The following is a 25,316-nucleotide window of genomic DNA, read 5'->3' as shown; positions in this document are numbered from 1 at the left end:
CCAACGCCCTGTTATCACTTCACAGCTCACAGTCTGCAGCACAGCCTGTTTAAAACGAAACCAACACTCAATCGCATCTTCCTGTTTTTGAGAGATAGGAACTGGTTAGAAATGGAGACAAGGTGTGTCCCCCTGCCCCATTTAATGGCTGCATGCAGCAGGGATAGCAGTTGCCAAACCGCAAAAGTGAGACGACTTGAGGGAGGAATCTGGATTGGTCAGGCAAGCAAGCAGGAGTGCCCAGAAGATGTGAGGAAAAGCCATCTTGGACACCTGCTGCTGTACATTCACAGCTTTCAGCAGCTGATCGTCTTCCCAGGATCTGTGCTCTGGAGGTGCCCCACTGCTGGGTCCCTATCTACAGAGCAGCAATGCCATTAGAGCAAGGAAAGCTTTTTTGCGCACCTTTGCTGCAGACAGTGAAAAGAAGCCCCACAACAGCCAAGGACTCACACACACACACACTTCTACCTTGGATTTCCAAGATCTCTAAACACAATCCCTTCAGTTGATTTCTACATGCATGTGGCAGGATGGAAAGATGGGCATTGTGCGTAGGGATATTAATTAGCACTTGCCATTTCATAGAACTTGGGCGGAGGAAACATCTTATGATTTTCCCCTCTGCCTTTTGTCCAGCCAAAGTCAATGTCTGCAGCCTTGGGCAGTGGAACTGTCTTGCAAGGCGCAGGCTTGTAGGCAGCTATATGCCTTTATGACAGAGAATATGTACTGTGCAATACTCTATCTGTGCAACTCCTAACTGTGGCGGGCTGGCCCACACAAACCACATGGGGGCAACAACACTTCCACACGCAACTGGAGTGCCAGGTAGCCCCGCGGTATTTCATGAACTTAATCAAAGATGAACTGCGTGGAATTAGCCCCAGGAGTGAAGTTAATAGGGGATCATGAAGAAGCTGCTCCAGAAATGAAAGAAGCAGTCTGATTTGGCTTCGACAGAGATCCCTCCATGCCTTAAGCCACCACTGCCCAGCCTAAAAAACACAGAGCAGGAGGCGCATCTTTACACAAAGGGTGGTGAGAGTGGGGAACAAGCAGCCAAGTTGTGTAGTTGAAGCCAATTGGCCGGCTTTCATCAAGAGACAGCTGGATCGGATTCACAGATCAATTTGCTACAAATGACCAGACAGGTAAGATGGGTCAAATGGCCTCTCGTTTGTAACTACTGTAGTCCTTACGTGCAGTGCTGAGGGAGGCACTACAAAGAATAGGAGCAACCTTTCTCCCAACACCAAACAGAGGCTGCAGGGAAGATCTCTTGTCCCCAAGGGAGGATCTTGGAGATGGGCTGGGTCAGAGGTGGCGACTGCACTGGGGACAAGACAGGTGGGGGGCAGGTGAGCTCTGCAAGACAGCAGCTGGGCGGGTGGCACGAGAAACCCACAGGTATGGGCACAGGCAGGGCACAGGGCGAAAACACAGGGCATCTCAAGGCGTGTCCTGTCAGACTCTGTAGGCAACATGACCCCGCGATGATGATGTGTTGTGTATGTGTGTACTATGAGAAGGAGGTCAGATAGCAGTGACACACACAGATGAAAGCAAAATCAACTCTATTATTGCCATTATTACACTCAGAATGCACCTCAGATTGCACGACCTCTTTTGTCCCAGTGCTCCTGTGGGCACTGACTCACATTCTCATAAATGTACGAGATCAGTCAAGGCCACAGCAAGATAAAGTCTCAATAACCGAGGGTTGAACTTCTTGCACTGTGTTTCTGCAGTTGCTGGGAGATATGAGCTGAAGCTGAGTTTAAGGCACAGCTATGTTGTGGTGGTTTCTTTCAATTACACTGATGACACGTTACGTTACGAGACATCATCACACATCCAGGCGTTCCCAGCCGATTATCCCAGACAAATTCTGCGAAAACTGAATCTTGGAATCACAGAGCACCAGGCAGGATTAAGAGAATACTGCTGCCCTCCCTGTACTTGAGGCCGATCTGTGATAGAACCACAGGGAAGCAGAATCTCACCGACATCTCTTAGGTAAAACCTGCAATTGCAGAACAACATGCAAACTCCACACAGACAGACAATTCCAAACCATCGTGGAGATCTGAGGCCTCGGCAGGTCACTCAACACCGCCACCTCACCATGCCACTCAGAGGTCGTCGGATTAGGCGTGAAAACATTTTTAACCTGTCTGTAATGGAAATTTGAGCTACTTTTTCATCCATCCATTCAATTTCTAACTCTAACGGCTTTATTCAATACAGGGTTGCACAGCGCCGCACAGACATGCACACACTATCACCAGGCCTCGTTTTCTCAGAAGCCAATTCACCTACTGGAAGGCCTTTAATCTATGGAAGGAAAGCAGAGCACCCGGAAGAAACGCAAGGTAAGCATGGCAAAGCCGAACAAAATCTTTGATTCCTCCAATTTCATCCTATAAGACCTGAAATGTGAAACATCTTTGGGTTAATATTCTTGCTGGCACAAATAATCATGGTTTGTGAAAGTAGTTCTAAGGTTTCGTTGGAAACTGAGATTAACAGTGGCATTTCTTTTTATTTCCTTGGAACTGACATTTCCCGGCACAATATTTTCCATCAAGAGCAAAAGTGAGAATTCGAGTTCGGTGCCCAGCCGGTGTTATGAAAGAGTGTTTACTCATACGCTGGAGGGCAAGACCCAGGCAGAAAGTTAGAACATGAAGTTAATAAAATGAGAACCTGTGGGGTTTTTAGCAGCTCTAAAAATCGTATACAGCTCCTTACAGAAAGGAACTAGCGAGTCAGTTTTCGATAACGTGACTGGATAGCTTGTTCCAGGCTCCCACAACCCTGCTCAGAGTGTAAAGCTCTCCTGCAATTGTAGTAAAACCATTAGCCTTACGCATGAGCTGCTCCATACCATCGTATGCATACTGAAGATACGCAAACTACCGGATAGGACTGTGTTTGTGCCTGCTGGGTGCTGTATTGCAAAACAGCTCTGGATATCCCTGTCACCAGAATTGATCAAGGCAGATAAAAGGTGACTCTGAGTGCTGAGAGCCTGATACCTTGTCCGCCTCTCTGCAATCAGAGACAGATGGCCCCCCGTGTCTGCCCTGGCCAGCGTCAGCGGTGTCTGCTTACAGAACAGTGTCATGACACAGGGCTGCTTTCCCTGCGCACTCTGGAGTCCAGACATAAGGAGTGCCCTCCTGCACCAACAAGAAAGGACAGAGACTTAGGATATTTGCACAAGGCCGGACATGAAATGGATCAAACTGCTATGCAAGAGGAGTTTTAGATCGACCCTGTTGGGAGTTTTTATGTTTTTTGTTTTATTTTGGGGGAAAACAAACAGGTTTTTATCCAAATACTGCTCAGAATGATTGCCAAGATAAAATGCTACATATAAACAACAGTATTCAAAAAGATTAAATAAAATTCACAACTTCGCCAACATCCCGACAGATGACCTTTAATGTAGACAAGTGCCGGGTTTTGCACGCAGGTAGTAAAAACAAAGTATAAATACCAAATTGGAAAAGCTGAGCTCAAAGGGGCTACTCATGAAAAAGACTGAGGTGTTTAGATTGACATATTTCCATATTCTACACAATACAGGGAAACGATTAAAAAGGCAAACAAAATGCTGGTATACAGTATATACTGTAGCTAAGGTAAGCAGAGAATTTAAAAAGTGGATGTTCTGTTAAAAATGAACAGCTAATATACTAGCCAGGCTTCATTTAGTGTCCTGTGTGCAATTGTGGTCAGCATGTTATCACCATGAAAAGACACCGCTCTGCTATCAGTTCACAGTCCATCCACCAGACACTGTACATTTCAGGGCTTAAGTCCCACACTGATAAGAAACTGAATCTTTCTAGTCTTGAGCAGAGAAGGGTAACCTGAAACAACTATTCAAAATCCTCAAAGACACTAACAAATTCAACCCAGCAGATTTCATCTGAATGAGCAGTGAAACATGAACCAGAGGGCACAAGTGGGAACTACGCTAGAAGCTAAGAACAGGAGACGCTTCTTTACCCAAAGGGTTGTCGGGGTCTGGAACAAGCCGCCCAGCCATGTTGTTAAAGTCAGTAACCTGGCTACATTAATGGCTGGATGCATTAACTACTAACTACCAAATGCAAAAGGCCTCCTCTCATCTGTAACGTCTTTTATTTCTTGCAGCATGAATTCAGACGGGTTGTTCAGAGTCTGTGGGAGTTCTGGAGGTCAAAGACTGCAGAAGGCCTCTTTGTCTTGGGCAGCAGCACCAGCAAACCCAGGGGCCAGGGCCCCAGGAATGAGGAAGTGACCAGGCGTCCTCTCTGCAGCACAGGCTCTGAGGTGGGGAGGCCTGTTGGTTCCCGGAATAAACAGATGGGACTGTACTGTATGTTCATGGGGAGGGGGAGGAGAACAGTTTCGGAGTGCAACACGGTACCTCACAGAAACACAAAGTCGCCACGCGGGTCAGGCTGCTGCTGTCACTGCACGCCCCTGAGGCTGCTCGGCCTGCTGGGTAACACAGCACTGGCCTGTTCAAACCACCGCCCTCCACGCCAAGCATGTTCCATTCGAACACGAACAGTGCTGACGTCTTGGAAACAGGGAAAAACCCCGACATATCTGTACTTCCAAAAACCCCTAGGCCACACGTCTGACACAGAGCACAGACCCGACAAGAAGCTGACGGGGGTCTCTCTGCACAAGCTGCTTCTTACTTCTGAGCACACTGCTCCAACGTGTTTCAGCTTGCGCTCTTTTCCCTGTCAAATTTCAAGTTCGGGTTTCAAGCTCAAACTGGCGCCTACATCAGAAGACACTCTCAGCCCCTAGCAGCCTCTTCATTATACTGTATCTCAAGAGAGCTGCCAAAAAAAAAAAACACAGACTAAGCAAAAGCCAGTTTTTAAAAAAGCAGTCAAGCACTTATTCTCTCAAATTGTCAAATAGAATTCTCACAAATATTCTCTTGCCTGCCGCGCCTCTTGACAAATTGTGACGTTTGGCAGAAGCCAAGCCATCACGAGCCATGTGTCCGCCATCATTCAGAGTCACAGAAAGGGCAGCAAATGGGCGAAACCTAGTGGCACCTCTTTACCTAGTGGAGGAGCGCAGTGGGGGGCAGATTCAGGGAGCACATGCCGCAGGATGTTGTCTGGGTGTTGTGTCAGTGGGGGGGACAGCCCTTCCTGTACAAAAATAGAACTTTGCATGTCAAAACAGGCAGGCGGTTTCTGTGGAAAAACAGAGCTCTGTATTAAGGTGCATTAAGTATCAGGTGCATTTGTTCCAGCCCAGTAAAATTGCCTGTAGAGGTCAGAAGTCGGGTTTCGGTACACCGAAACAAAGCTGCAGGTAAAAGGAGGGTGCTGTGCTAAAAACAGGTTCCTGTTCGTTCAGGCTGCTCTGAGATTGTTGCTGCCTATGTCAGCACTGTTCCATGTTCGCCCCCCTTGAGGAAGACACAGCGGACAACTACAGCTCGGAATGGGAATTCTTTCAAATAATCGGAATGGTCTAAAATTACTTTCTCTCCTGGGAGAACAACTGCGCCGAAAAAGTTTTCTGCTCTCTCCATTACTCCTGAGATGTAATCAGAACACTGCAGATGAGAACCGAAAAGCAGTCCACTGGCCTCTCTCTTTGCCCTGCCGTACTTACTGTATATGTGCAATAGCACACAGACAGACGTGCAATTATGCTTCATGACGCACAGCGTGCTTTTGGCGACAGCCCATGAGGTTGTAGACCAGATCCGCGCTTTCTTTTATTGGCGTGAAAGGTTGAAAAGGTGGAGGTTTCAAAGGGAAAAGGACAAGAATCCGGAAGGGCAGTGTGTGTGGGGAGGAAACAGCCCAGGGAAAATTGCTTTTGCTTTTTCACTTGTCCCCTCTGGAATGAGCTCAAGAACCCTGTGCTATTATTGCTATCATCTTTTCCAAAGAAACAATAAGGACTTGTTTGTCCAGTCCCCTGCCCAGCCCAGAGCTGAAAGAATCCAGGATGCACGGGTTTAGTGCGTTTAATGTTTTACTAGCCAGGTCTCTGAGTAACAACCTGTACCTAAGCATTAAATCTCTTTAGCATTGGTCTCTACTCAATGTCACGGCAGGGACACTAAAAACACAACAGCCACATCAACTAATGCGCACAGTCGATTAACCATCACATTTTGTAATTCCAGTCTTCCTCTGGTTCACTGGCCATCCACCGTTTCCTGCTGATCTCCTCTGTTACCCAGCTGGCCAGACACGCAGTGCTCACCCAGCAGGTTCACCCAGCGCAGCTGGTTTGAAGGGTGGTGATAAAAACATTAAAGAACCGCAGCCTCAATAATGCAAAGTCACCTATCGACCTTAGCCTCTGCAAGACAGAAAGGGACCTTAGAGAAGAAAGCTAGAGAGCAAAGACAGCCCACAATGCTCCCATCATTTGCATCCAATTAACAACAAATGCAGCTGGGCAAACCATAGACGTAGGCTCATTTCCTAAACCCAAACCAGTACAAAGGAAAACAAATGGTCCACACTATAGGGAAGTTCCTGAAATTTATAATCACCTCCAGTTAAAGAAGTATGAAAATTAAATAAATACGAGAAGATCAAGAGAGATGCCCGTGACAGTCCTGCAAAGCTTATTCTGAAAGTGCCCCCGGTAGGCGGCCAGTGCAGGTCTCTTACTCCACAGTGTCCTCCCAGTTGCACCAGTAGCCCGGGTCCAGGGCCTCCATGTCGAACGTGAACTTGGCCAGGCAGTGCTCCTCGATGGCGTGCACGTAGAAGGCCTCGTCGCACGCCGTCACCGAGATGAAGTGATGAGCTGCAAAAGGACAAGAAGTTACGTCAGGAGCTTTGACAGCACGGGGTGGAGGAGGGGGAGACACTGCCCCTTCACCGTGCTGTTGCATATCAGTATTTTGAAGGATAAGGAAGACAATTTCACAAGTGCCAGCACAGCCAACGAGAAGGGTGATTTTCAGGCAGCGAGTGATTTTTGAAACCACATAAAAACCATGTCGATCGGGACCATCTAGCTTGATGGTTGCCAGTAGCTGATTGATCCAGCTGTTGCCTTAAGGAAGCCAGGGTGTCATGACTGGGTAGCTTGTTCCTGGCTCCCACAAGCCTTGGTGTAAAGGCTTGTGTCCTATAGTATTAACAGTCACAGGCGGTATTTAAAATAAATCTCTGCATATCCAGCTCTTATGTTTTAATAATTCTCTATTGGGGGAAAAATTGTAATATCCGTATGCCATCCATGTTGTGCTAGTTCAGAGATGAAAGACCTCTGCACTGTCTCTCCAAATCCAAAAAGCACACCTCCTCAGCCCGCCTGAGTCCCCCAGGGCCTCTGGGTTTAGAACAGCAACTGGTAAATCTCCCAACCACTTTCCTGCAGACAGGGTTATCTCTTTTGATTGACTTCAGCTTTAAGTACAGTCCGCACCCCCCCTCCCCCCTGCCCTGAGCTCAAACCTAAATGCCGTATGATCAGTCAGGCACATATAGAAGGCTGATCTTCACAGATACCAGCTTTCACTTCAAAATACTCCTGTTCGGGAGAGTATCCACACGTCATCCTAAAAATAAAGCGTTATCACCAAAGTGGAGGTGTGCATGTTAAAATGACGACTCTGGGTCACTGCTTTGCAAAGCTCTGGGGTAAAAAAACAGGTGGGTTGTGCAGCCTCCGATCAATTCCTAAAGGTCCAGTCTAAGTGCAGCTAAAGTACAGATGCTCTTTTACTGTGCGTTTTTCGTGCACGTTTTTAAAATCATCCAGAGTTTGTGCCAGAGCAATAAGCACTACATGAGGAAATACCCCCATTAAAAGAGTACAAAAGCCATCTGGCAGAAATGCCGTCGCTGTCCTGCAAAAGCATTTAACAAAATCGTCCTTGACTCTTCTCAAAGTCGTGGGTCTTACTCATCTACTCCCCAGGAGAAGGCTGCTTCCCTTTTCTACTTTTTATCTTCTACTTACAAGGGCTTCATTCAGCCAAATGGGAATGAGCACTGCTGCAAAGCATGCAGGTTACTGCATTAGATTCAAGGATGAAGACGGCAGACAATATCTCCAGCATGTAGCTGTAAGACAGGGTCCACTGCATCTCAACACTACAGAAGAAGAGATCCATCACTGTGGCAAACAAGGGATGCTACCTTGCACAGCTTAATTGCTAAGAACAGGTAGAGTACCTAAAGCAACAATCCTCTGATCATCCTACAATATACAGAAGAGAAAGTGTTTATCTCTCACTTGCGAACCTACAGTATTTGTATCTGATTCCGGAGAGTGTGCTAGTGGTGCTGGTGCAGACGTATCATCTGCGCAGGGAGTAATAAAGGAAGGATCAGTCTCTCCTCCCGACAGCTTTGCTCTGGCACTGGGGGCTGGGCTATTGGTTAGCAGCCGGAGAGATCCGCAGGGAGACCCGGCTGTTTCCCCCTGATCTTTAATATCAGGCCGGCAGCCACAGGGGTCAGACCGCTGTTGAGCCGCCGCCATGAATCACTAAACTGTGACATTCAAGTTCTGACGGCAGTGCTCTGCTCACCTGGAACGTGTTCCCGTGAGTGGAGACAAAGGCACAAACAAGCGATCCGGGGGGGAGCCAAAAAGAGAACAACTCAGCACAGGCCCACATGTTGTTTATCTGCCAATGTCATGAAACTGGGATTCCAATAAATAATTAAACACTTATGTAACACTAAAATAGTTAAGACTGTTGCTGCCAGCAGAACCTTGAGAAGGTTACAGTTGCAGCAATACATTTCCTATTTAAAACGCAGGACATTTCCTGGCCCCATTAAACTAGAGCACTGTTTCCTGTAATGTGAACACAGGGACCTGTGACAATGCACCTGGTCTCTTCTGGAGCAGGGCAAAGTAAAGATCCCTTTCACACAGACGGACACAGAGAAACCAATTTGTGCTTCGGAAGCACGAGATCAATCTCACAGCGTCTGTTAAATTCCAGCTCGACGCCCTTCTTTTCTGCATTTACTGTATGTCGCTGTTGAGTGCTTTTGCACCACAACAATAACGTTGCAAATCTTACAGAACTTGAAATAGACCCTGCGCAACTCACAAAGGCAAGGGTTCCCTTAAAATTCTTCTCCTCTCCTGGCTTTCAGACAATCTGACCAATCGCCTCCGTCAAAACGCTTTTTTTCCCCTGACTGTCTCTCTCCGACTGGACTGCTCTGCTCCTCCCAGGCCCGGTTGTCTGTAAATCATGAGCATCTGGCAACTTTTAAAAAACGGTCCATTTGGATCCATTTAAGAAAATGAATTCCACAAGACAATAAACAAAATGGAGCAAATCAGAAAATCATTTGTGCTGGCTGATAATTGATTTTCTGTCTTCTGCTCCTGTTTTTATATCTTAATTGCTGCTTTTTTCACTTCCAGGTCTATTTTATATGTCAGGAAAAGTCCAGGTTCAGAGAGAATAGCCCAGCTCTTTTTTCACTGAAACAGCTGAGATGTTTTTGTCCCGTTTCATGGTAAAGATGACAACTACCATCCTCTTCCCTCTCCAACAGGGCTTGTTTCTGTTCCACTCGAGTTCTCCAGGTACATATTGGGTTTAATTATTTAATAAACCGCTTAATGGTAATACTTCTTACTTGGCTCCACGGTGGATTATACATACTTGAACCTTTAATGAAGCAAATGTTTCAAGGAATCAAAGTGAAAGGCCTGACGGTAATCAACTCTAACAGCTGTTCGTCCCCGATTCTCGGGCTTTTATTAATTAAAGTCTCTCGTTAGGATGAGATCATGTTAAGCATGTTAAGAGGCGCACCCGGAGAAAAAAAAGATAAAAAGTTCATTTCTGTCACCTCTGGCCCCTTAAACACAGAGAGCAGCTTTCATCAGGATGAGAGGAGGAAGGATCTTACAGAGAAGCAAGCACAGCCTCTAGCAAAGTCAGGTATTCAAAGCAGAAGTTTAGGTTAAAAGATGAATACAAATAAAACAATGTCTAGTTTCTTCTGCAGGACACGTGGCTGTGCTAGGATCAGATCCCGGGCCTGGAGGGCCCAGACACGGAGAGGTTCTGAGGACAGCTGGGCGTCCAGACCGATCTGCCGAGACAGCTCTGCTGGCAGTGACGCCGAGAGGGGTTAACGCACGCGGCAAAAATAAATCCGGAGTGGAGGAGTGGAGGAGGCACTTACAATTCAGAGAGACACGCCACGCTTGGGCGATGACAGAGCTGACAAGAAAGAAAGAGGGAAAAAAGAATCCAGTGATGGGAAAAAAAAAGCTGAGGCACCCACAGTCGGGGGAAGTGCTTTCAGAAAGCCAATAAACCACACTGTGTTGAAGGACTGCAAACAGATGGAGTGCACAGCAGCTCAGAACCCGCAAGCTTCACTGCCACACCTTCCTGCATTTCAGGGGCAAACAAATGTTGTTTTTTATTCCAAGAGGAATGAGTCTAATCCAATTTCTGTTTTTCCACAGAACAGTTTTTCTTTTTAATTAAGCTTGGCACGGAATAATTGAGATATTGTAAAATACCATATACTTTTTTTTAACAGTAGTTAAACCATTCAAATTTTTTTTGACTAATTTGATCAGAAATATCTAGAGCATGAAAGCTTACGTTTGCACTAATATGAAATATGATCTAGCAATTCAAAAATCCAACAGGAAGAACAGTGCCTCGCATACAAGGTCACGTGATATTTTGCTATTTGATCGACGTCTCTTGGACTTGAATGCATTTTATAATGCTATTCTGCCTTTTCCTATGTAAGTACAAATACCATAGAAATCGCTACTTGTATCTGCAACAGATGAGAGCAATTGTAATTTCTGCAAGGTTGTTTTGCTTTAACACAGATTTACAACCAACTTTCAAAAGTGATCATTTAATCATCCTGAGGACACGCTGCTAACGTTTTTCAAATAAATAATTTGAGACATTGATTGACCTATCTAGTGCTTCATATGATCTTTAAAAATCTTAACGCTACATGTACTGAATTGAAAAAGACAACATGCATGCATATGATTTGGTAAGTTTTCTTTCTTTTTGCATTAAATCTGATTTTTTTTTAAATCGTAAGGTGAAAAGTCGATATCTTCACATTTGATCAAACAAGCACATTTCCAGATGGGAGATTGGAACCTGGCATGAGGAAATCATGTGAATTAGCAGAGGAAGGGGCTTTTTCCATCACATAACACCCCTTCCCATTGTTTGTAATCTCTTTAGAATTTAACAGGAACCTTTACAATATCCCTAATTAATAAGGAAGACCAGCCCTGCCTCTCCAAACAGCTTCCCAGTCAATCAAGGATAACCGCTGGCCACTCTCACTGTGAGGTACATCAGCAGCTGAATGTGCAGCTTTCACTCTTCATGGGTACTCAGGACAGCAGGCCCTGTCTCTTGGGGAGGGGTACATTGAGACAGAAACAGTTTAGCACAGTGTCTTCTAACATCGCCTTGTACCCGAGGGTATGCACAGATTGGAGGAGAGGTATGTCAATCACAGGCAGCACCACCCCATGCCAGAGGTCAAACATTGATTGGAGGAGAGATACGTCAATCACAGGCAGCACTGCCTGTAATTGACAACATATTCAGACAATTATATTCCACCTCATGCCAACAAGAATAACTCCGAAATAGAAAGAATGAACTGGATACATGGAAATAGTTGTATTTGTTGTGTTCCTGTTCTGTAATCAGATCTATGTGTAAGAGAAGCCAGAGAGAAAGTGAATTGAGTAGCTCTGTGCTGTGCAGGCCTAAGGACGAGTGAAAACCCTGCTTCATAACCCCCAATCTCTACCCCTGACACCCAGACTAACAAGACTGGGACCTGCTGTGAAATATCAGGAAAAAGTAAGGGTTGCTGGTCCATTTCTTTACAAAAACACTCGATAAACAAAGCTTCTAGGAAACAAGGAAACGGCTTTGTGCTTCAGACTTGTTGTTTTTCGCATGCCTGATCCTGTGAGAGCAGTATTCATTGTGGAAAATCCCTGCCCGGCAGCTAGGAATGGAAAAATACAAGGATTTACTGGGAAAGGCAGGACATGGTTCTGCATTTCCGGTCGGCACAGGAGCAGGTGTTGGAAGGAGCTGGAGAGGGATCCAGCTTCCCTGACTACTTCCTCTCAGGCGCCCCCCCCTTCCAGGAAAAGCCAGTTCCCAGCAGACCGTGCTGCTCCAATCCGAGATGCGTCCTGCAGAAGCTCTTGGAGTAGCCCACTGGGAACTCCAGTCTGCGGAGCATTAGCACGAACCTGGCTGCCTCCAACAAAAACAGACCACTCACTGGGGGGCTCCCGCCCCTCACTGGGGGCAGACCACACCCGCATCGAGGCCAGGAGGTAACATCTCCTGTACTTAGCCATCACTCTGCTCTCCCCCTCACTGAGAGCTGGTGTGTGGGGAGCGGACTGGAGCATCATCCAGGTGGGGCTGCACACTGGTGGGGGTGGAGGAGAGTCCCATTACCTGTAAAGTGCTTTGAATGGGGTACAGAAAAGTCCTATATAATAATACAGCATCCTTACATTAATAAAGTGTTTGAATACTCAAAGACATGCACTTGCAATATTCAACTTCAGGTCAGGGACTGAAACTTCAGGCCCAAAGACTGCAAACCAGGACACATTTGGATTTGGCATTATCAGGCATTATCATACCTGTAAAGCACTTTGAGTGGAGTGTCCAAAAAAAGCGCTATATAAATGTAAGAAATTATTATTATTATTTATTATTATTACTTGGATTCAAGAATCCAAGGTTTCTAACTCGCCATTGCACCCCTGGTAAAATTAGAAGAAAACGCTTATAGAGCAACGCTCCTGCAGTCCCTCAGAGACATGTGAGGCTCTAGGAAAGTGGCAGTCTAGGTATGACTAATCAATTGGTTGCAGCCACAATGTACCTATTAAGTATGACCAGAACCATGGACGTTGTGCTTATCACAGAGGACATGGGAGCTACAGGTCACCCTTTCTTCCCATTTCATCAATTTCTTTTTCAATTTCTGCTGTCAGGATCTAAGGAAAAATATTGCAATATTGTTAATAATTATTTAAGAAGCCATGGTAATATCACCCTTAACCCCAATAAAAAATAATACTTCTGGCAATATTTCTGAGGTAATCATTCAGATTGGCCCTATAGAACATTTTATAACCATCATTTACCTGTTTGATACCAGGAAAGAAATGATGATTTTACACAAGGTGCAGACTGACCAGTCACACAGTCACAGTGTGACTGGTCAGGTGGTCTCTAACCTCTTTGCAGGTTTTACATACTGCCCATGAATACTGCCTGGAAACTTGTACTGTATGTAGCTGGTCGGGGATCTGCTCCTTGTGGGTTGAGGGTGGGATACAGCTCTGTTTGGGGAAGCAGATAACAGCACCTGCTCCCCATTTGTACTGCATTATAATCTAGTGTCATGGAGTTATAAACATGCCTCACTGCCAACGCTCGTCTGCTTGTTACAGCATGTAGTCAGCTCCTTAAATCCAAGTTTATGGCCCAGCAGAGCAGCTCAGCCTCAAACTCCCTAGCCTCAGGCTATTTCGCCCTAGCCTCAAACTCCCCTTTAAAAAAAATCTTCTCTGTAAGTATATCATGCTGTCTAGCCTAGTGGAAAGGTAAAGTTAGAGCTGAACTGGATTCTGAAATTTGTAGTTGTGCATTAGATTCAAGTTCAGCTTAAAAAAACGAATGCATGCTTGGACTGGGCAGGCTACTCAATACAAAGTAAATGCTCAGACATTCGCATGTACAGTATCGAATATATATCGATTTGCCACTTCAGCACCGATCCTGGATCTACCATGGTGGAGCCTTGTTAGTGCCCTCCTACAGCGTCAGTCCAGTTTTGGGAACACCTGACTTCACTCTGCCCCCGACACCACCTTACCACCCCAGCCAATCACCAGAGAGCTTCGAATGTGATGTCACAAGAAAGGGGAAGTAGAGCAGTCTGAAAGCACCTACTCACTCGCAGTGCCTCTCTCCCGCTGTGTGCTCTCTTAATAACTCCAGGAGCACTGTTTTTCCACAGACAAGAGACTGATACAGGAAAAAACAGTATGTATCAAGTATTATTTGCTTTTATTGGACAAAACGATCTGCAGGTGCATGTGGGAAAAGGACACACAGGTAGCAACAGGTCTGCAAATTGTGAACACAAAAGAGTTTGGTAGCAAATTCATTTTACAAATGAGAAGAATTAGCACATGCTATGGGTGCTTTCTATGGCCACTGCTGATTACCAGACACTTCATTTCAACAGATGCTGAATCTCATCACTCCTTCTTCACTGTTTTGGGGATCTGACTCCTTTATTTCACAAAATCCAGAGAAATGAAAGCTTTGTAGTACTTTTACTTGACGATTTTACTTGGATAAAAAGCTGTGTACCACCATTACATTTTTATAAAATAATAGAAAATAGGAATAAGGGTTTTCAAACATATGATGCAAATAGCCCCCAAAAAGTTATTGTACATTGGTTTATGGCAGTTTGGAAAACCAATGACAGTGTTATTTCAGTCAATTTCAAAGTTTTCCCATCAATATATTAGAGCAGGGCATAAACCTTCAGACGGAGATATACAAATTTTATGTAAAGCTAACACTGTGTCAGCTACTGGAGTATTCCTACAGGACTCAGAAAGAGTTCCCAGGAACTGCAGTGAAAATGGTTGAAGGATTTCCGAGCAGATAGCAAAATGTTCAGAACCTTCATTTTGTGTGCACATCTTTCAACATCCTCCAGCCACACTTTGCATTATCCTCTGAGTGCAGGTAGATTATGGTTGTTGATGGTTTTATTCTCCAGGGACAAAATTAATGTCCAGTCGAAACACCTTGACCATTCCCACTCAATCACTGCGACTGTGAAGAGGGAGCACCTTGTTCAATCAATACCATCACAATATTTTGCTACACTGAATCCCCTTGATCTGCTGATTAAATTCATAAAATATTTGCACGCTTGTTAGCTTTCTGATATAAGGGGTATTAGTATCTTTGCTTGCCAGGATAAACTCCAGCTCCCTGCAAGCCTGGATTGGAAAATGGATGCACTAGTATCAGTAGAAAGAGCTACTTTAAACAACATCCACAACCCTGGATAGCTGTAAGATGTCTTAATACTCTTGTGTGATAACTTACCCAATGGGGGGACATTGAAGATGTGATACTCATATTAAATAAACAAAAATGGAATCACTTACTTGGTATGTCCTTCAATTGAACTCAAATTTAAAACCAGAGGAAATGTGCTTAAGCTCAAGTTTCAAACACTACATATCAGTTACATGAGAACAGTCAACTATACTGTAGAATCAGATTATCTTTAATTGACAATATTGATGATCAGGCTGCAAAAAGCTTTGGGCTGTGTAATGAAATTCTGTAGTATGGTCTAAATTCTCCTTGATCCAAGAGGATTATAGTCTGAAGTGAATGAATATGGAATTAAATTCATAAAGTAATATGAAACTGTGAGAAACCACAGTAACTAGACTGAATCAGAAAAGCATTAAGAAATATTCTTCAATAGTAATTTTGTTTTTAGACAGGTTTCTCAAGGTGCGAACTGTGCTGTTTTCAGACCCCTCACTCATTCCTTCTTACCAGCGTGGTACAGAATGTGTTGGTTTGGCACAGACTCCCTGCCACAATCTGGCGCTCCTGACAAACCCTCCGGTGATCAAAATCATTGATCTCCCTCTGGGCTGCCTCTTCCTCAGCTCACTCCGAGAGCCACACGACTCCACGGTGGGATGCCAGCCCCCCTGCCGAAACCCGAGAGCGAGGGACTAGTGCACCAGCACATCCAAGACCGGGCCGGTGCCATCCTGCTCCTGGCCGGCTGCTGGTCTCAAGGTCTGTGCCCACGTTCCACAACGTGGCGACTCCACAGTACTTTAACTTTTAAGCTTTACATGGCTTGGCACCTCAATACCTGTCTGAACTTTTATCGCCCTACTCCCCACCTCGCAACCTCCGCTCTTCAAATTCTGCCCTCCTTACTGTCCCCCAAGCCCGTCTACATTGTATGGGCGACAGGGCCTTCTCCTGCTATGCCCCCAAGCTCTGGAACTCTTTGCCCAAGGATATTAGAGAGTCACCTTCTCTAAACTCCTTCAAATCCAGACTCAAAACCTTCTTCTTCAGAAGAGCCTTTACTGAACTGGTTCCATTCTTCACCCCTCTGCTCTTCTTAATACCACCTTCCACGGTCTCCTCTATTGTTATTGTTGTATTGATGTAATTATAATTGTGTCCTATCTTGTGAAATCTTCTTATTTATTGTTGTAGTCTTCTTATTTATTGTTATTGTCATCCTGTAAAGCGCTTTGAGAAGCCACCTTTAAAGGCGCTATATAAAATAAAGTTTATTATTATTAACAAAGTTCAGAAATGTGTGAAGTTCTGCAATACGTCAATTAATTTATTTTGTTGCCAACATTTAGTAACCGATCTGAGAAACTAGGTCTGCAGATGGAATGAAAACGTGCAGACAGTCCTACAGAATACGGTACTACAAAAAGTCCAGGTAGTCAACTTGACCAGAATATGAGATCCGTTTTTATAAAATTTTTCAGTCTTCAAAACAAAGCTGTTCATTACTAAATCCTAGACCTCTGTGGCCACCATTAACTGTAGCTGACCCTCACAGAACTTCTCTCCAGGCAAGCTCTGATCTGCTGACCCAGCAATGAAAGAGATGGCCAGGGTACAGCAAGAAGAAAGCTCTCTCTCTCCCTGCCATATAGCAGCGTAATTAGCACAAGATCTGATATCCTTTTCAATCTTTCATCTTATACGGAAAATAGAAAATACCAATCCTTTTGTATTTCCAATCACCAAGGAGGGAAGCAATTTTGAAATGTCAATGAATTTCTGCACAGAACACTGACTTAATTCACAAACCAAGGCCTGCTGTGTCAAAGTCAGTCGGCTCTCCATTAACCTTGTGGAGCCCTGCTCTTGTTTAATCGGATAAGGAGCTCGGGACCATTGACATGTAGTGAAAAACAATTCAATTCAACTTACGATCTGTATGGACCTAACATACATTCAAGATTTAATTTTCATTTTATCTTCAGGCCTGTGCTGCTTGTATTTCTGACACCCGCAATATATATTGACTTTGAGGGACCATCAGGAAATATAATAATTATCTCTGATGATTCTCAGGCTTGTCTCCTGCTCATCTCCCAGACCAGAAAGCATCTACTCAGAGCTCCAAAGAACCTGAATCCTTCCTATTATCCCTTTACTCACAGTGCGTCTCATGGACCAGATATTACATTTATTACAGGGAAGACTGCACTTGCCTTTAGAAAGCAGAAGGAATCCTACATAAAAAAACACCAGCTATTGTTTTGCTGTTCAGTGCACATTGCCTGTTACTCGACTTGAACGATTGAAAAAAGATGTTCAGTCCCCCGCGCAAGACGAAGGAACAAGCATGCCTCAGTGCACAGCATTCTTGTCCAGCCCCCATTTCAAAATCCAGCGCATCTGAGCTGCGATTGAGGAGCAAATCTCACAGAACAAGATGCTCTGACGGTGCTGCTCAGCAAGGCGTTCTAGAAGTGGCGACACAGCAACATCACAGTTTAGACTGGAGAGAAACACTGAATGTGGCAGCTCGTACGGAACAGTCAGGTTAGGATTCGAGCTTCTTACATAAGTAACTCCCACTACCATCCCCCAGTGCACAGAATGATCCCCGATAGAATTACACCAGTGGCAATTACTCTGGCCATTGCGTAACCGATATAATGTACACTACCGCTGGGCTGACAGTGGTCATTCAGGCAGAGCCACTGTCAGCCAGTGGCTGCCCTGCAGTACGTCAGTGTGCTCCTACTACTCTCCCAGGCAGCTTTCACGTCCCGTCACTGTGAGGGAGACAATATGGAACTACTTTTTAACTAATGGGAAGCCCCGTAAATTCCCCCCATTTACGTTACACAATAGAAATGCTCGTCCCTTACGTGAACAAGTGGGTTTTTTTCCCCCAACAGTTTCTCAAACCCTCCTTTTTTTTTAGAATGCCAGGTCACTGCCGTGTGCCCAGCGCTGCCCGTTACCGCACGGCTCTCTGTGCGTGTCGGGAGCCCGGCTGGCTTTTCCTGTTCCGAGACCTCCGCTGCTACAGTAGTTCTGCCCGGCTCGCTGGACTGAGCCGTCAACATCTCGCTTGCGGCTCCGCTGTTTCCACAGACGGAACAGAGCTCATAAAAGTTTAGGGTGGCCCCCCTCCACCCCCGATGACCTCACAGGCCACACTGCACATCACCGATCACAGCCGTGCCCCTCCCCCGAGTCGGCACTCAGTATCCGGACGCTAGCGCTCCTCTTCATCTTTTATTGAACTTAACCTGCCAGCCCTATTTACATTTTTAATCAGGTGATTCCTCCCGCACGCTGGGCGCGCCTTGGCAGCGGGCAGAAAATAATTGATAAAATACTGACAATGCAGACCCGGGGCACTGCTGTCCTCACTATTTTATTCTCCTTAACATTATCATCATCTCCACGGTAGAGAGAACTTCCATTTTAAAATGTGCTCAGCCAATTAGCACCGAATTGTCTAATTTACCCAGAGCACAGTAGATTTGGTCACAGTATCAGCCTTACAGCACGGCCGTCCACATCAAGCCCTGCAGACGCACACAGTCTCAAGGACACAAGAAGGCACACGTGCATGACTGCTTTATTTTATGTAGTTAGGGTGCTATTTTTGTATTTGTTAGTTTTGCACATTTGGGGGTCAAGGTTGTATCCCCCACATCTGTAAACTGCTCCATAAGTGCTAGAAAGAACAAACAGAGACAAATCTTCCCTCCTGATGTAGCGCAGCCCTGCTGGTGTGCACCGATGACCAAACTTTGTGTTTGTTGCACAGCTGAACCTCATCGCTCCGACTCTGGCGTTCCCGGGAAAGGGCTGGGAAACAGGGAGACGGATCGCCCCACGCAGGCCTTATTTCCTGTGGGGTCGGTCGTGCGACTGCAGACAAGGACCCCGGACCCCCGGGAAGCCCCTGCAACAAGAGGTGAAGGTAGGCCTCCTGAATGGAGGAAACAGAGCCTGGAAAGAGGCTGGGAAAAGGAAAGGAAAGACCAGAATGTCACACTGACCGAGTGTGGGAAACATTCCGCTGAAAGCAGCCCTGGACCAGCAGCTTCTTTGTACACTGGGATGTGGCACAATGCTGGGTTTACTGGGCAGGAAAGATAATTTCTTTGACCGAAACGTAGCTACCTGCCATTGTGAACTCTTCATTTTACCTCAGCAGTGTGGAAAAGTGGATGGCTTGAGAGATGGAGAAAAGGACTGTTCTGAGGCCGGCTGAACCACTGTGAGTCTTAACGCAGAAACCTGCTGCAAACTAAAATCACACCGCACTGCCATGAGGCCTGGGACACAAGACACAGGACACAAGAGGATACCAGACCGTTGTGAAAGTGCTCTCTAGCTTGAAAAACTCTGGAGACTGCACAAGTTTAGCATCCATTACAGTCCTGTAGCAGAAGGGAAAACAACAGGGACACAACAAACAATGGGGATGTGGTTGTTGTACACTGTGGACAACACACCGACAACAGCAATGTCTCTTGTGTCTATATAAAAGGTGGCCTTTAAACTGTCCAATGTTCTCATTTCTATATGAAGTTGCGAAAAATGATCACTTTCCACAATATATGTTATTTTCTTTATTTTCTCAAACCAAACTTCACCCCATCCTTCACCCTGGGGGCTTCTGCGGCCCACTTCCATCACAGTAACGAAGCCACATCTGGAGTGCACATCTGCTCACAGGACTCGCTCAGACTCCTTTGATGTGCAAAGGACAATACCGAGAAACCCCACCGCAGAAGAGAGCGTTCCGGAAAGGGACAACAGTTAAAGTCGCCACCTGTACTGCAGGCAGGACCTTTCCGACGGACCGAGAAGGAGAAAAAAAACCCAGAAGAGAACAGATGAAGTAAACAAAGACATGAAAGCTAGCTCTTGACAAAGCATACTGGGGTAGAGGCACAGGGCTCGGCCTAGAAGGAACAGATGGGGCAGGCCGCAGTAATTTGAACATGGGATAACTGCACCAGGAGATTAACATCTGAACTGCTGAGCACTATCATCCTTACAGCGGTGCTCCCTGGACATTAAGCTAGTGGCCTTGTGTTTTTCTAAAAAAAAAACTGAATAAAAAGCACAGACTGTTCTTCTGATACTATGGAAGCAAAAGCGTTTACCTGTCACGTGTAGAAAGCATTACAGTACGGGGTAGCTGCACTGCACACTTAAACACCACCACACAGTCACAATGGCCCTCGTTTTACAACTGAAATGCCCGCTGACTCACTCACTCCAGCGTACGAGGATCTTAACACAGTGGCCCGGGATTCAGAGCTGCTCTTGCCTAGAGCCGGCTGCATTGTTTGTTGTGTAGAACTGGGCCTTTAATAAATAAAAATATGCAAGAGAAACCCGTAGGTGTGGGTCACGGAGATAAGGACTCTACAATTATGATTAAAGCTTCTTTTAAAAATAACTAAAAGCCTCCCACCTACGCCAGAAATGACATTTGCTAAAGGACGTGTGCGGTTGTGAAGGGCATTCGGTTTACGTAACTAAAAACGCAAGGCGCGAGAAGAACTTCTGCAGCAGCCTCTCCTCTTGCTTGATCATGAAGCGGCCAGCCAGCACTGTACTGGGAAACTGGGAAACGAAATGATTGAAAACCCCTCCCGCAGAGAGCCAGGCCAGTCTGACTGCCACCACACTCTCCAGGCAGTGCGTTCAATCACGGGTTTTATACTGCGGAGGACGAGAAGTGTTTGGCGACAAAAATAGCAATTAACCCACCTTGCTTTTCTTCACAACTGGTGTGAAGGAATTGGTACAGGACTAAAAAACACTGGATTGTGATCCCCGCTTCGTCTCTGCTTCCAATTTCGCGGCGTGTAATTCTGTCTTTGCACAGAACCATTGTCGTAATTATGTGATTTAAAACATAACTTGGAATTTCAATATGATAAAGACGCTAGGCTGGTCTGTATTGTGTGAATTGATCTACAAAATTCTTTGCCTACGTTGCAGCTTCTGATTATTAGGAATACCTACAGCTATGTTCGTTTTTTTTTAACGCATTGTCTTGCATTTCACTACCTTGTATCACAACGGGTTACCATCACCACGCTAGCGCCGTGGTTCTCAGCTGTAGTCCTAGGCAGCCACGGCTCTTTTGTACTTTTTTGCTCCAAACAAGTTCTTAATTGAAGACAATGCAATGATCATTTTCTTTCTGTTTCATATGCATTTTTAAATTTGAGAATAAGGTTTTAAGGAGTTGTATGGGGAGCGGAATTAGTCTCAGCCCCATACCGCACCGCCCTCACTCAGGTGGACGAGCTGGTGGGGCTAATGGGACACTCTGAGGGCGTGTCTGATACACTGGCATTCCTACCCGTGTCGGTTTATCGCAAACTGTTCGCCCATGAAGAGGTTTTAGCAAGATATATGGAGCATGTTTTAATTAGCACGTAGAGGAGAGGAGAGGCTGTGCAATGGTCTGTATGCTGAAACTTGCTCATCATAAACGTTAAAGAATTTCTGAAACCAAGAATGAGTGCACAAAGAAGTCTTAAGCAATCAGCTCATTTACATATTAATTAGCAGCGGTGATTAGAACGAAAACGCATAATTTACCGTTATCTGCGATGCTGAGATAATCGCAATTTATGCAGTAGAGCAATTTATGTAAATTATCAGCTAAATAAATGTTATCATTTATACTGCTACCAGCGATATTATTGATAGGTTAATTATCTGGTCTGAAAATGCTATCGTCATGCTGGTAATAAAACATAATTAATTATACGGGTTGAAATAATCTCCATCAGCAGGGATGAAAATAAAACGCGGATGAAAATCCTGGCAGACACAGACCTGGGCGACACTTAAGGACTTTTTTCCTTTACTATGTACCTCGTCTTTCTGTGTCCATTGCCCAGACTTCGCGCTGTGGCCCTAGGGTATATAATAACGTGAAATAAAATACCTGATCGGATTTTAATGAGACTCACAATGTAACTTATTTTACAGATGAACTAGTTGAGAACGCTGGCCCTGCTCTCCTTACGTATTATTACCGTTAAAGCGGAGCGCCTGTCCTAAAAGGCTAACCTGATGATGCTAGTCCCAGAATGATGTTTTACTGTCTTTTTACCATTAGGGCAAATCGTGAAACCGGAGCGGATACCTGAGCAAATAATCGCTTCATTTCCACAACACGCACCTGAGTGAAACGCAGGTGTGTATCTCTAGAAAGGGCGCCCCAGCGTGCTCAGACACCGCGACTCTTGTTCGGAGCAGTTTTGCTTCGTTGCATTTCAGACACTTAAGTTTGCGCTCCTTAAATGTGCGGAGCTCTTTAGGAGACCCAAGTTCTAGCAAGATCCAGCAAACTCAAACGGCATATCAATTTTTTTTTTTGCTTTGAATTACAATGCTGTACATCTGCACCGCGCAAGTTGGATGTAGCTGTTTGGATCATATAGGATAGCCATTGAGAATCATAAAAACAAAACGCATCACTCCGAAGTCCAGTACTCTTTTTAAAGTGATGTATTTATATCCCTGGCGTTTACGATGTGGACTTACCTATCACAAACCAAACAAGCACTGGTCTCGACGTCACCGGCGCGTAATCCAATGCCATGATCTTCTTCGTGAAACGAACAATCTTTTTTTTTTTGTTTATGTCTGGAGTCCGAGAGGTGTAGCCGAGATCACCGATAATTGCGATCGCATCAGAAACTGGCGGCGCTCGGTGCAATCACACGGTGTACTCCGGCGGCTCAGGAATTCGTATCCATCGTTGGGCAGGGATAGGAGGAGAGCGATTACCGAACAGACGCTGACCCTTTTTCCTCGGTCCCCCCCCCCCCACAACACCACCACCACGACCGCCCCCCAACCCTAGACAAAAACAGCGGCTCACGTGTAAGGCGACATCTCGGGGGCACCTGGGTTCACAACTTCACTGGGGCAAAACAAGTCCTCTGAAGAAGGACCTCTTCTCCAGCGTGACAATTCCCTTCAGTTCCCCGACCCGCTGTCCAAACTTATCAAGTCCCGATTTCGTGCTGGTTTGATCGGGGTCCTGAACCCGGGGGCGCTTTAACTTCGAGGCACGCGCGTGTGCCTGCGAGCCGTCCTGAGCGCCGGACAGATACTGTGACTGACTGGGCGCCCGGATCGGAGTCAAATACGCCTGGTGGGGGGTGGTGTTCTTTGGAGGAGGGATCTCGGTTTATAAAATCAAGCCCTGGAACCTGAAAGCAAGCGCAAAAAAAAAAAAACAACTTAAAAAAAATATCAGCGGTGTCTTTGAACCTCTTCTACCTTAGCAGGAAAAAGCACCAACAGTGGCAAAATCACCGATATCATACAGTATACAGTTTTCTACATACAATACCGTATAGTAGCCGATGTTTACACTATCGCCCTGCCACGTCGCGCAATATTAACATCTTTCATTTTCAATAAATTAAACTGTAGTTTGTGTACTCTAATTGTCAAATAGGTGGAGAGAAACGTCCACCGCCTTCTTTCAAAGTTGCTTCTCTGTGAATTTAAAAGCAGCCTCGGAGATAACAGCATCTGCGGCATAAGCCGGCGCAATGTACTACATTGTGCACAAAGTGCTGCGAAACAGATGCGAATCCTTTTCTGAAATAATTTGATGACCTACAGCACGTTGCTCGTTTCCCTGTGTTGCTATTGTGGGCTACAGTTTGAAGAGAGCGCATTTCGAAAGGCTGCAAATTCCGCTTTCTATAAAATACAGAACACGTCCCTACGTTTTCGTGCCTGGATACTCGCGTCTGTGTTCCGCAAAGGCTAGGCTTCATATGAAAAAGCGACAGAACTCTGTCCCTGTCCCAAAGACCCAACTTCAGCAGTCTCACATCCCTAACCAGTACAGACAGCTCTCTGGCCTTAACGATGGGTAACCAGTATGGGCGTTGGAGGCGTTTCTTAAAAAGGAGACCGAGGAGACAGACTCCCTATATTGTCCTGTATGGTATTTTTTGTTTTTACTGAAAGTTAATTTCAATGCTGCTCTTTGTTTCACGGTAATACAAGCGTTCGTTTTCACGCTGGTTTATAATGTTAAGCGCCACGGAAAATTGGAGCGTATCCTTAAACGCAGGAGATTGCCAGGTTTAAACCCACATCTCCACCCCTGCCTTTACCGCTGAAAGGTGAAGTTCACCATGATTTCCCGTTTCTCCAGAGCCCGGTCGCGGGTTACCTCCTTTCGAGAGACTGTTGTTCGCACCCCCAGTCACAGGGCTTCGAGCTACTGGCGGAGACGCCAACAGGTTTAACAGCTTTTTCTGGGTTAATGAGCCTGGACTGTTTTGACACGGCTGCCGGAGGAACCTAGCCTGTTTGAATAGGAGTATAGGACTTCTGTAGGTTTTGTATCTCAACCCTCATTGTATCTCATTAATTGGTTGTGATTTTGGACGCTATGTACTTCGCTCTAAACACGTTTCTACAGAGATACGGACCGCGCACAAACGCGAGCTAAAAGCTAGCCCCTTCTTAGAGAACTGGTTTATTTTAATTATGACTTCTGTTTTCTAAAGCCCTGTGGCTGTTGAAGTGCTTTATAGTGTGTGCTACTTTATTTTGAGGTTGGTCCGCATACCTGAGTCCTGGCTTTTGAACAGCCCACAGAAATCCATCTCGTTGCAGTTCCGAATTAAAACAAGGACAGCAAACAGCTCTTTGCCGAAGGCTCATCTAGCTGTTAGGGTTCGCACGGCTCCTTCAACACTCACTATTCGTGTGATTCGATTTTTAAAACAGTACAAAAAAGTGATAATCTCGTGGAAACGTTTACTGTAGCATATTTCCACTTTCATATAATTTGCCGCATCCGTAAGCTGCATGCCCCGTTCACTTCACTATTTCGAGATTTTGCGTAGTACTTGCTATCAATCTCAAGGAGCAGTTGTTGAAAGATTGTCCTTGAGAAGAGGATGTTAACCTACTTTTACTGGCCTACCACATTGTTGGAGTAGGCTGTGGTGGTACCGGGATGATGAACGTGACATCTGAGTTTTCAGTTCAAATAGTGTAACCGATGGCCTCTCTCAAAAAAGAGTATTTTTGGATATTTGTTCTTTTTTTTTAAAAAAAAAACAATAAACTCCCGCGATGAACAAAGGACATCGCGCTCGTCATCCGTGTCTGACGCAGTGGTCTAATTTATGACAAGAGG

General features: G+C 45.4%; 1 protein-coding gene across 2 annotated transcripts in view; it reads right to left on the bottom strand.

The window, feature by feature from the left end:
• ramp1 (receptor activity modifying protein 1) overlaps nt 1-23,994 on the bottom strand; it is a 39,995-nt gene extending 16,001 nt beyond the window's left edge. Inside the window, exons 1-3 of one of the 2 annotated variants that reach the window (XM_088605818.1) lie at nt 23,884-23,994; nt 22,682-23,355; nt 6,666-6,804 (exon numbers count right to left, since the gene is read on the bottom strand). In XM_088605818.1, coding sequence (XP_088461944.1) covers nt 6,666-6,804; nt 22,682-22,739 — 197 coding nt within the window. In that variant the 5' untranslated portion in view covers nt 22,740-23,355; nt 23,884-23,994. Of the gene's footprint in view, nt 1-6,665; nt 6,805-22,681; nt 23,730-23,883 lie in introns of those variants that run through there. The other variant, XM_088605817.1, reaches the window with a different exon arrangement.
• Nucleotides 23,995-25,316: the final 1,322 nt, after the last annotated feature.

Source organism: Lepisosteus platostomus, chromosome 14 (assembly GCF_059453375.1).
Source record: "Lepisosteus platostomus isolate fLepPlt1 chromosome 14, fLepPlt1.hap1, whole genome shotgun sequence".
Lineage (NCBI taxonomy): Eukaryota > Metazoa > Chordata > Actinopteri > Semionotiformes > Lepisosteidae > Lepisosteus > Lepisosteus platostomus.
The sequence above is the reverse complement of the archived record's forward strand: the minus strand, read 5'-3'. Positions and strand labels throughout refer to the sequence as shown.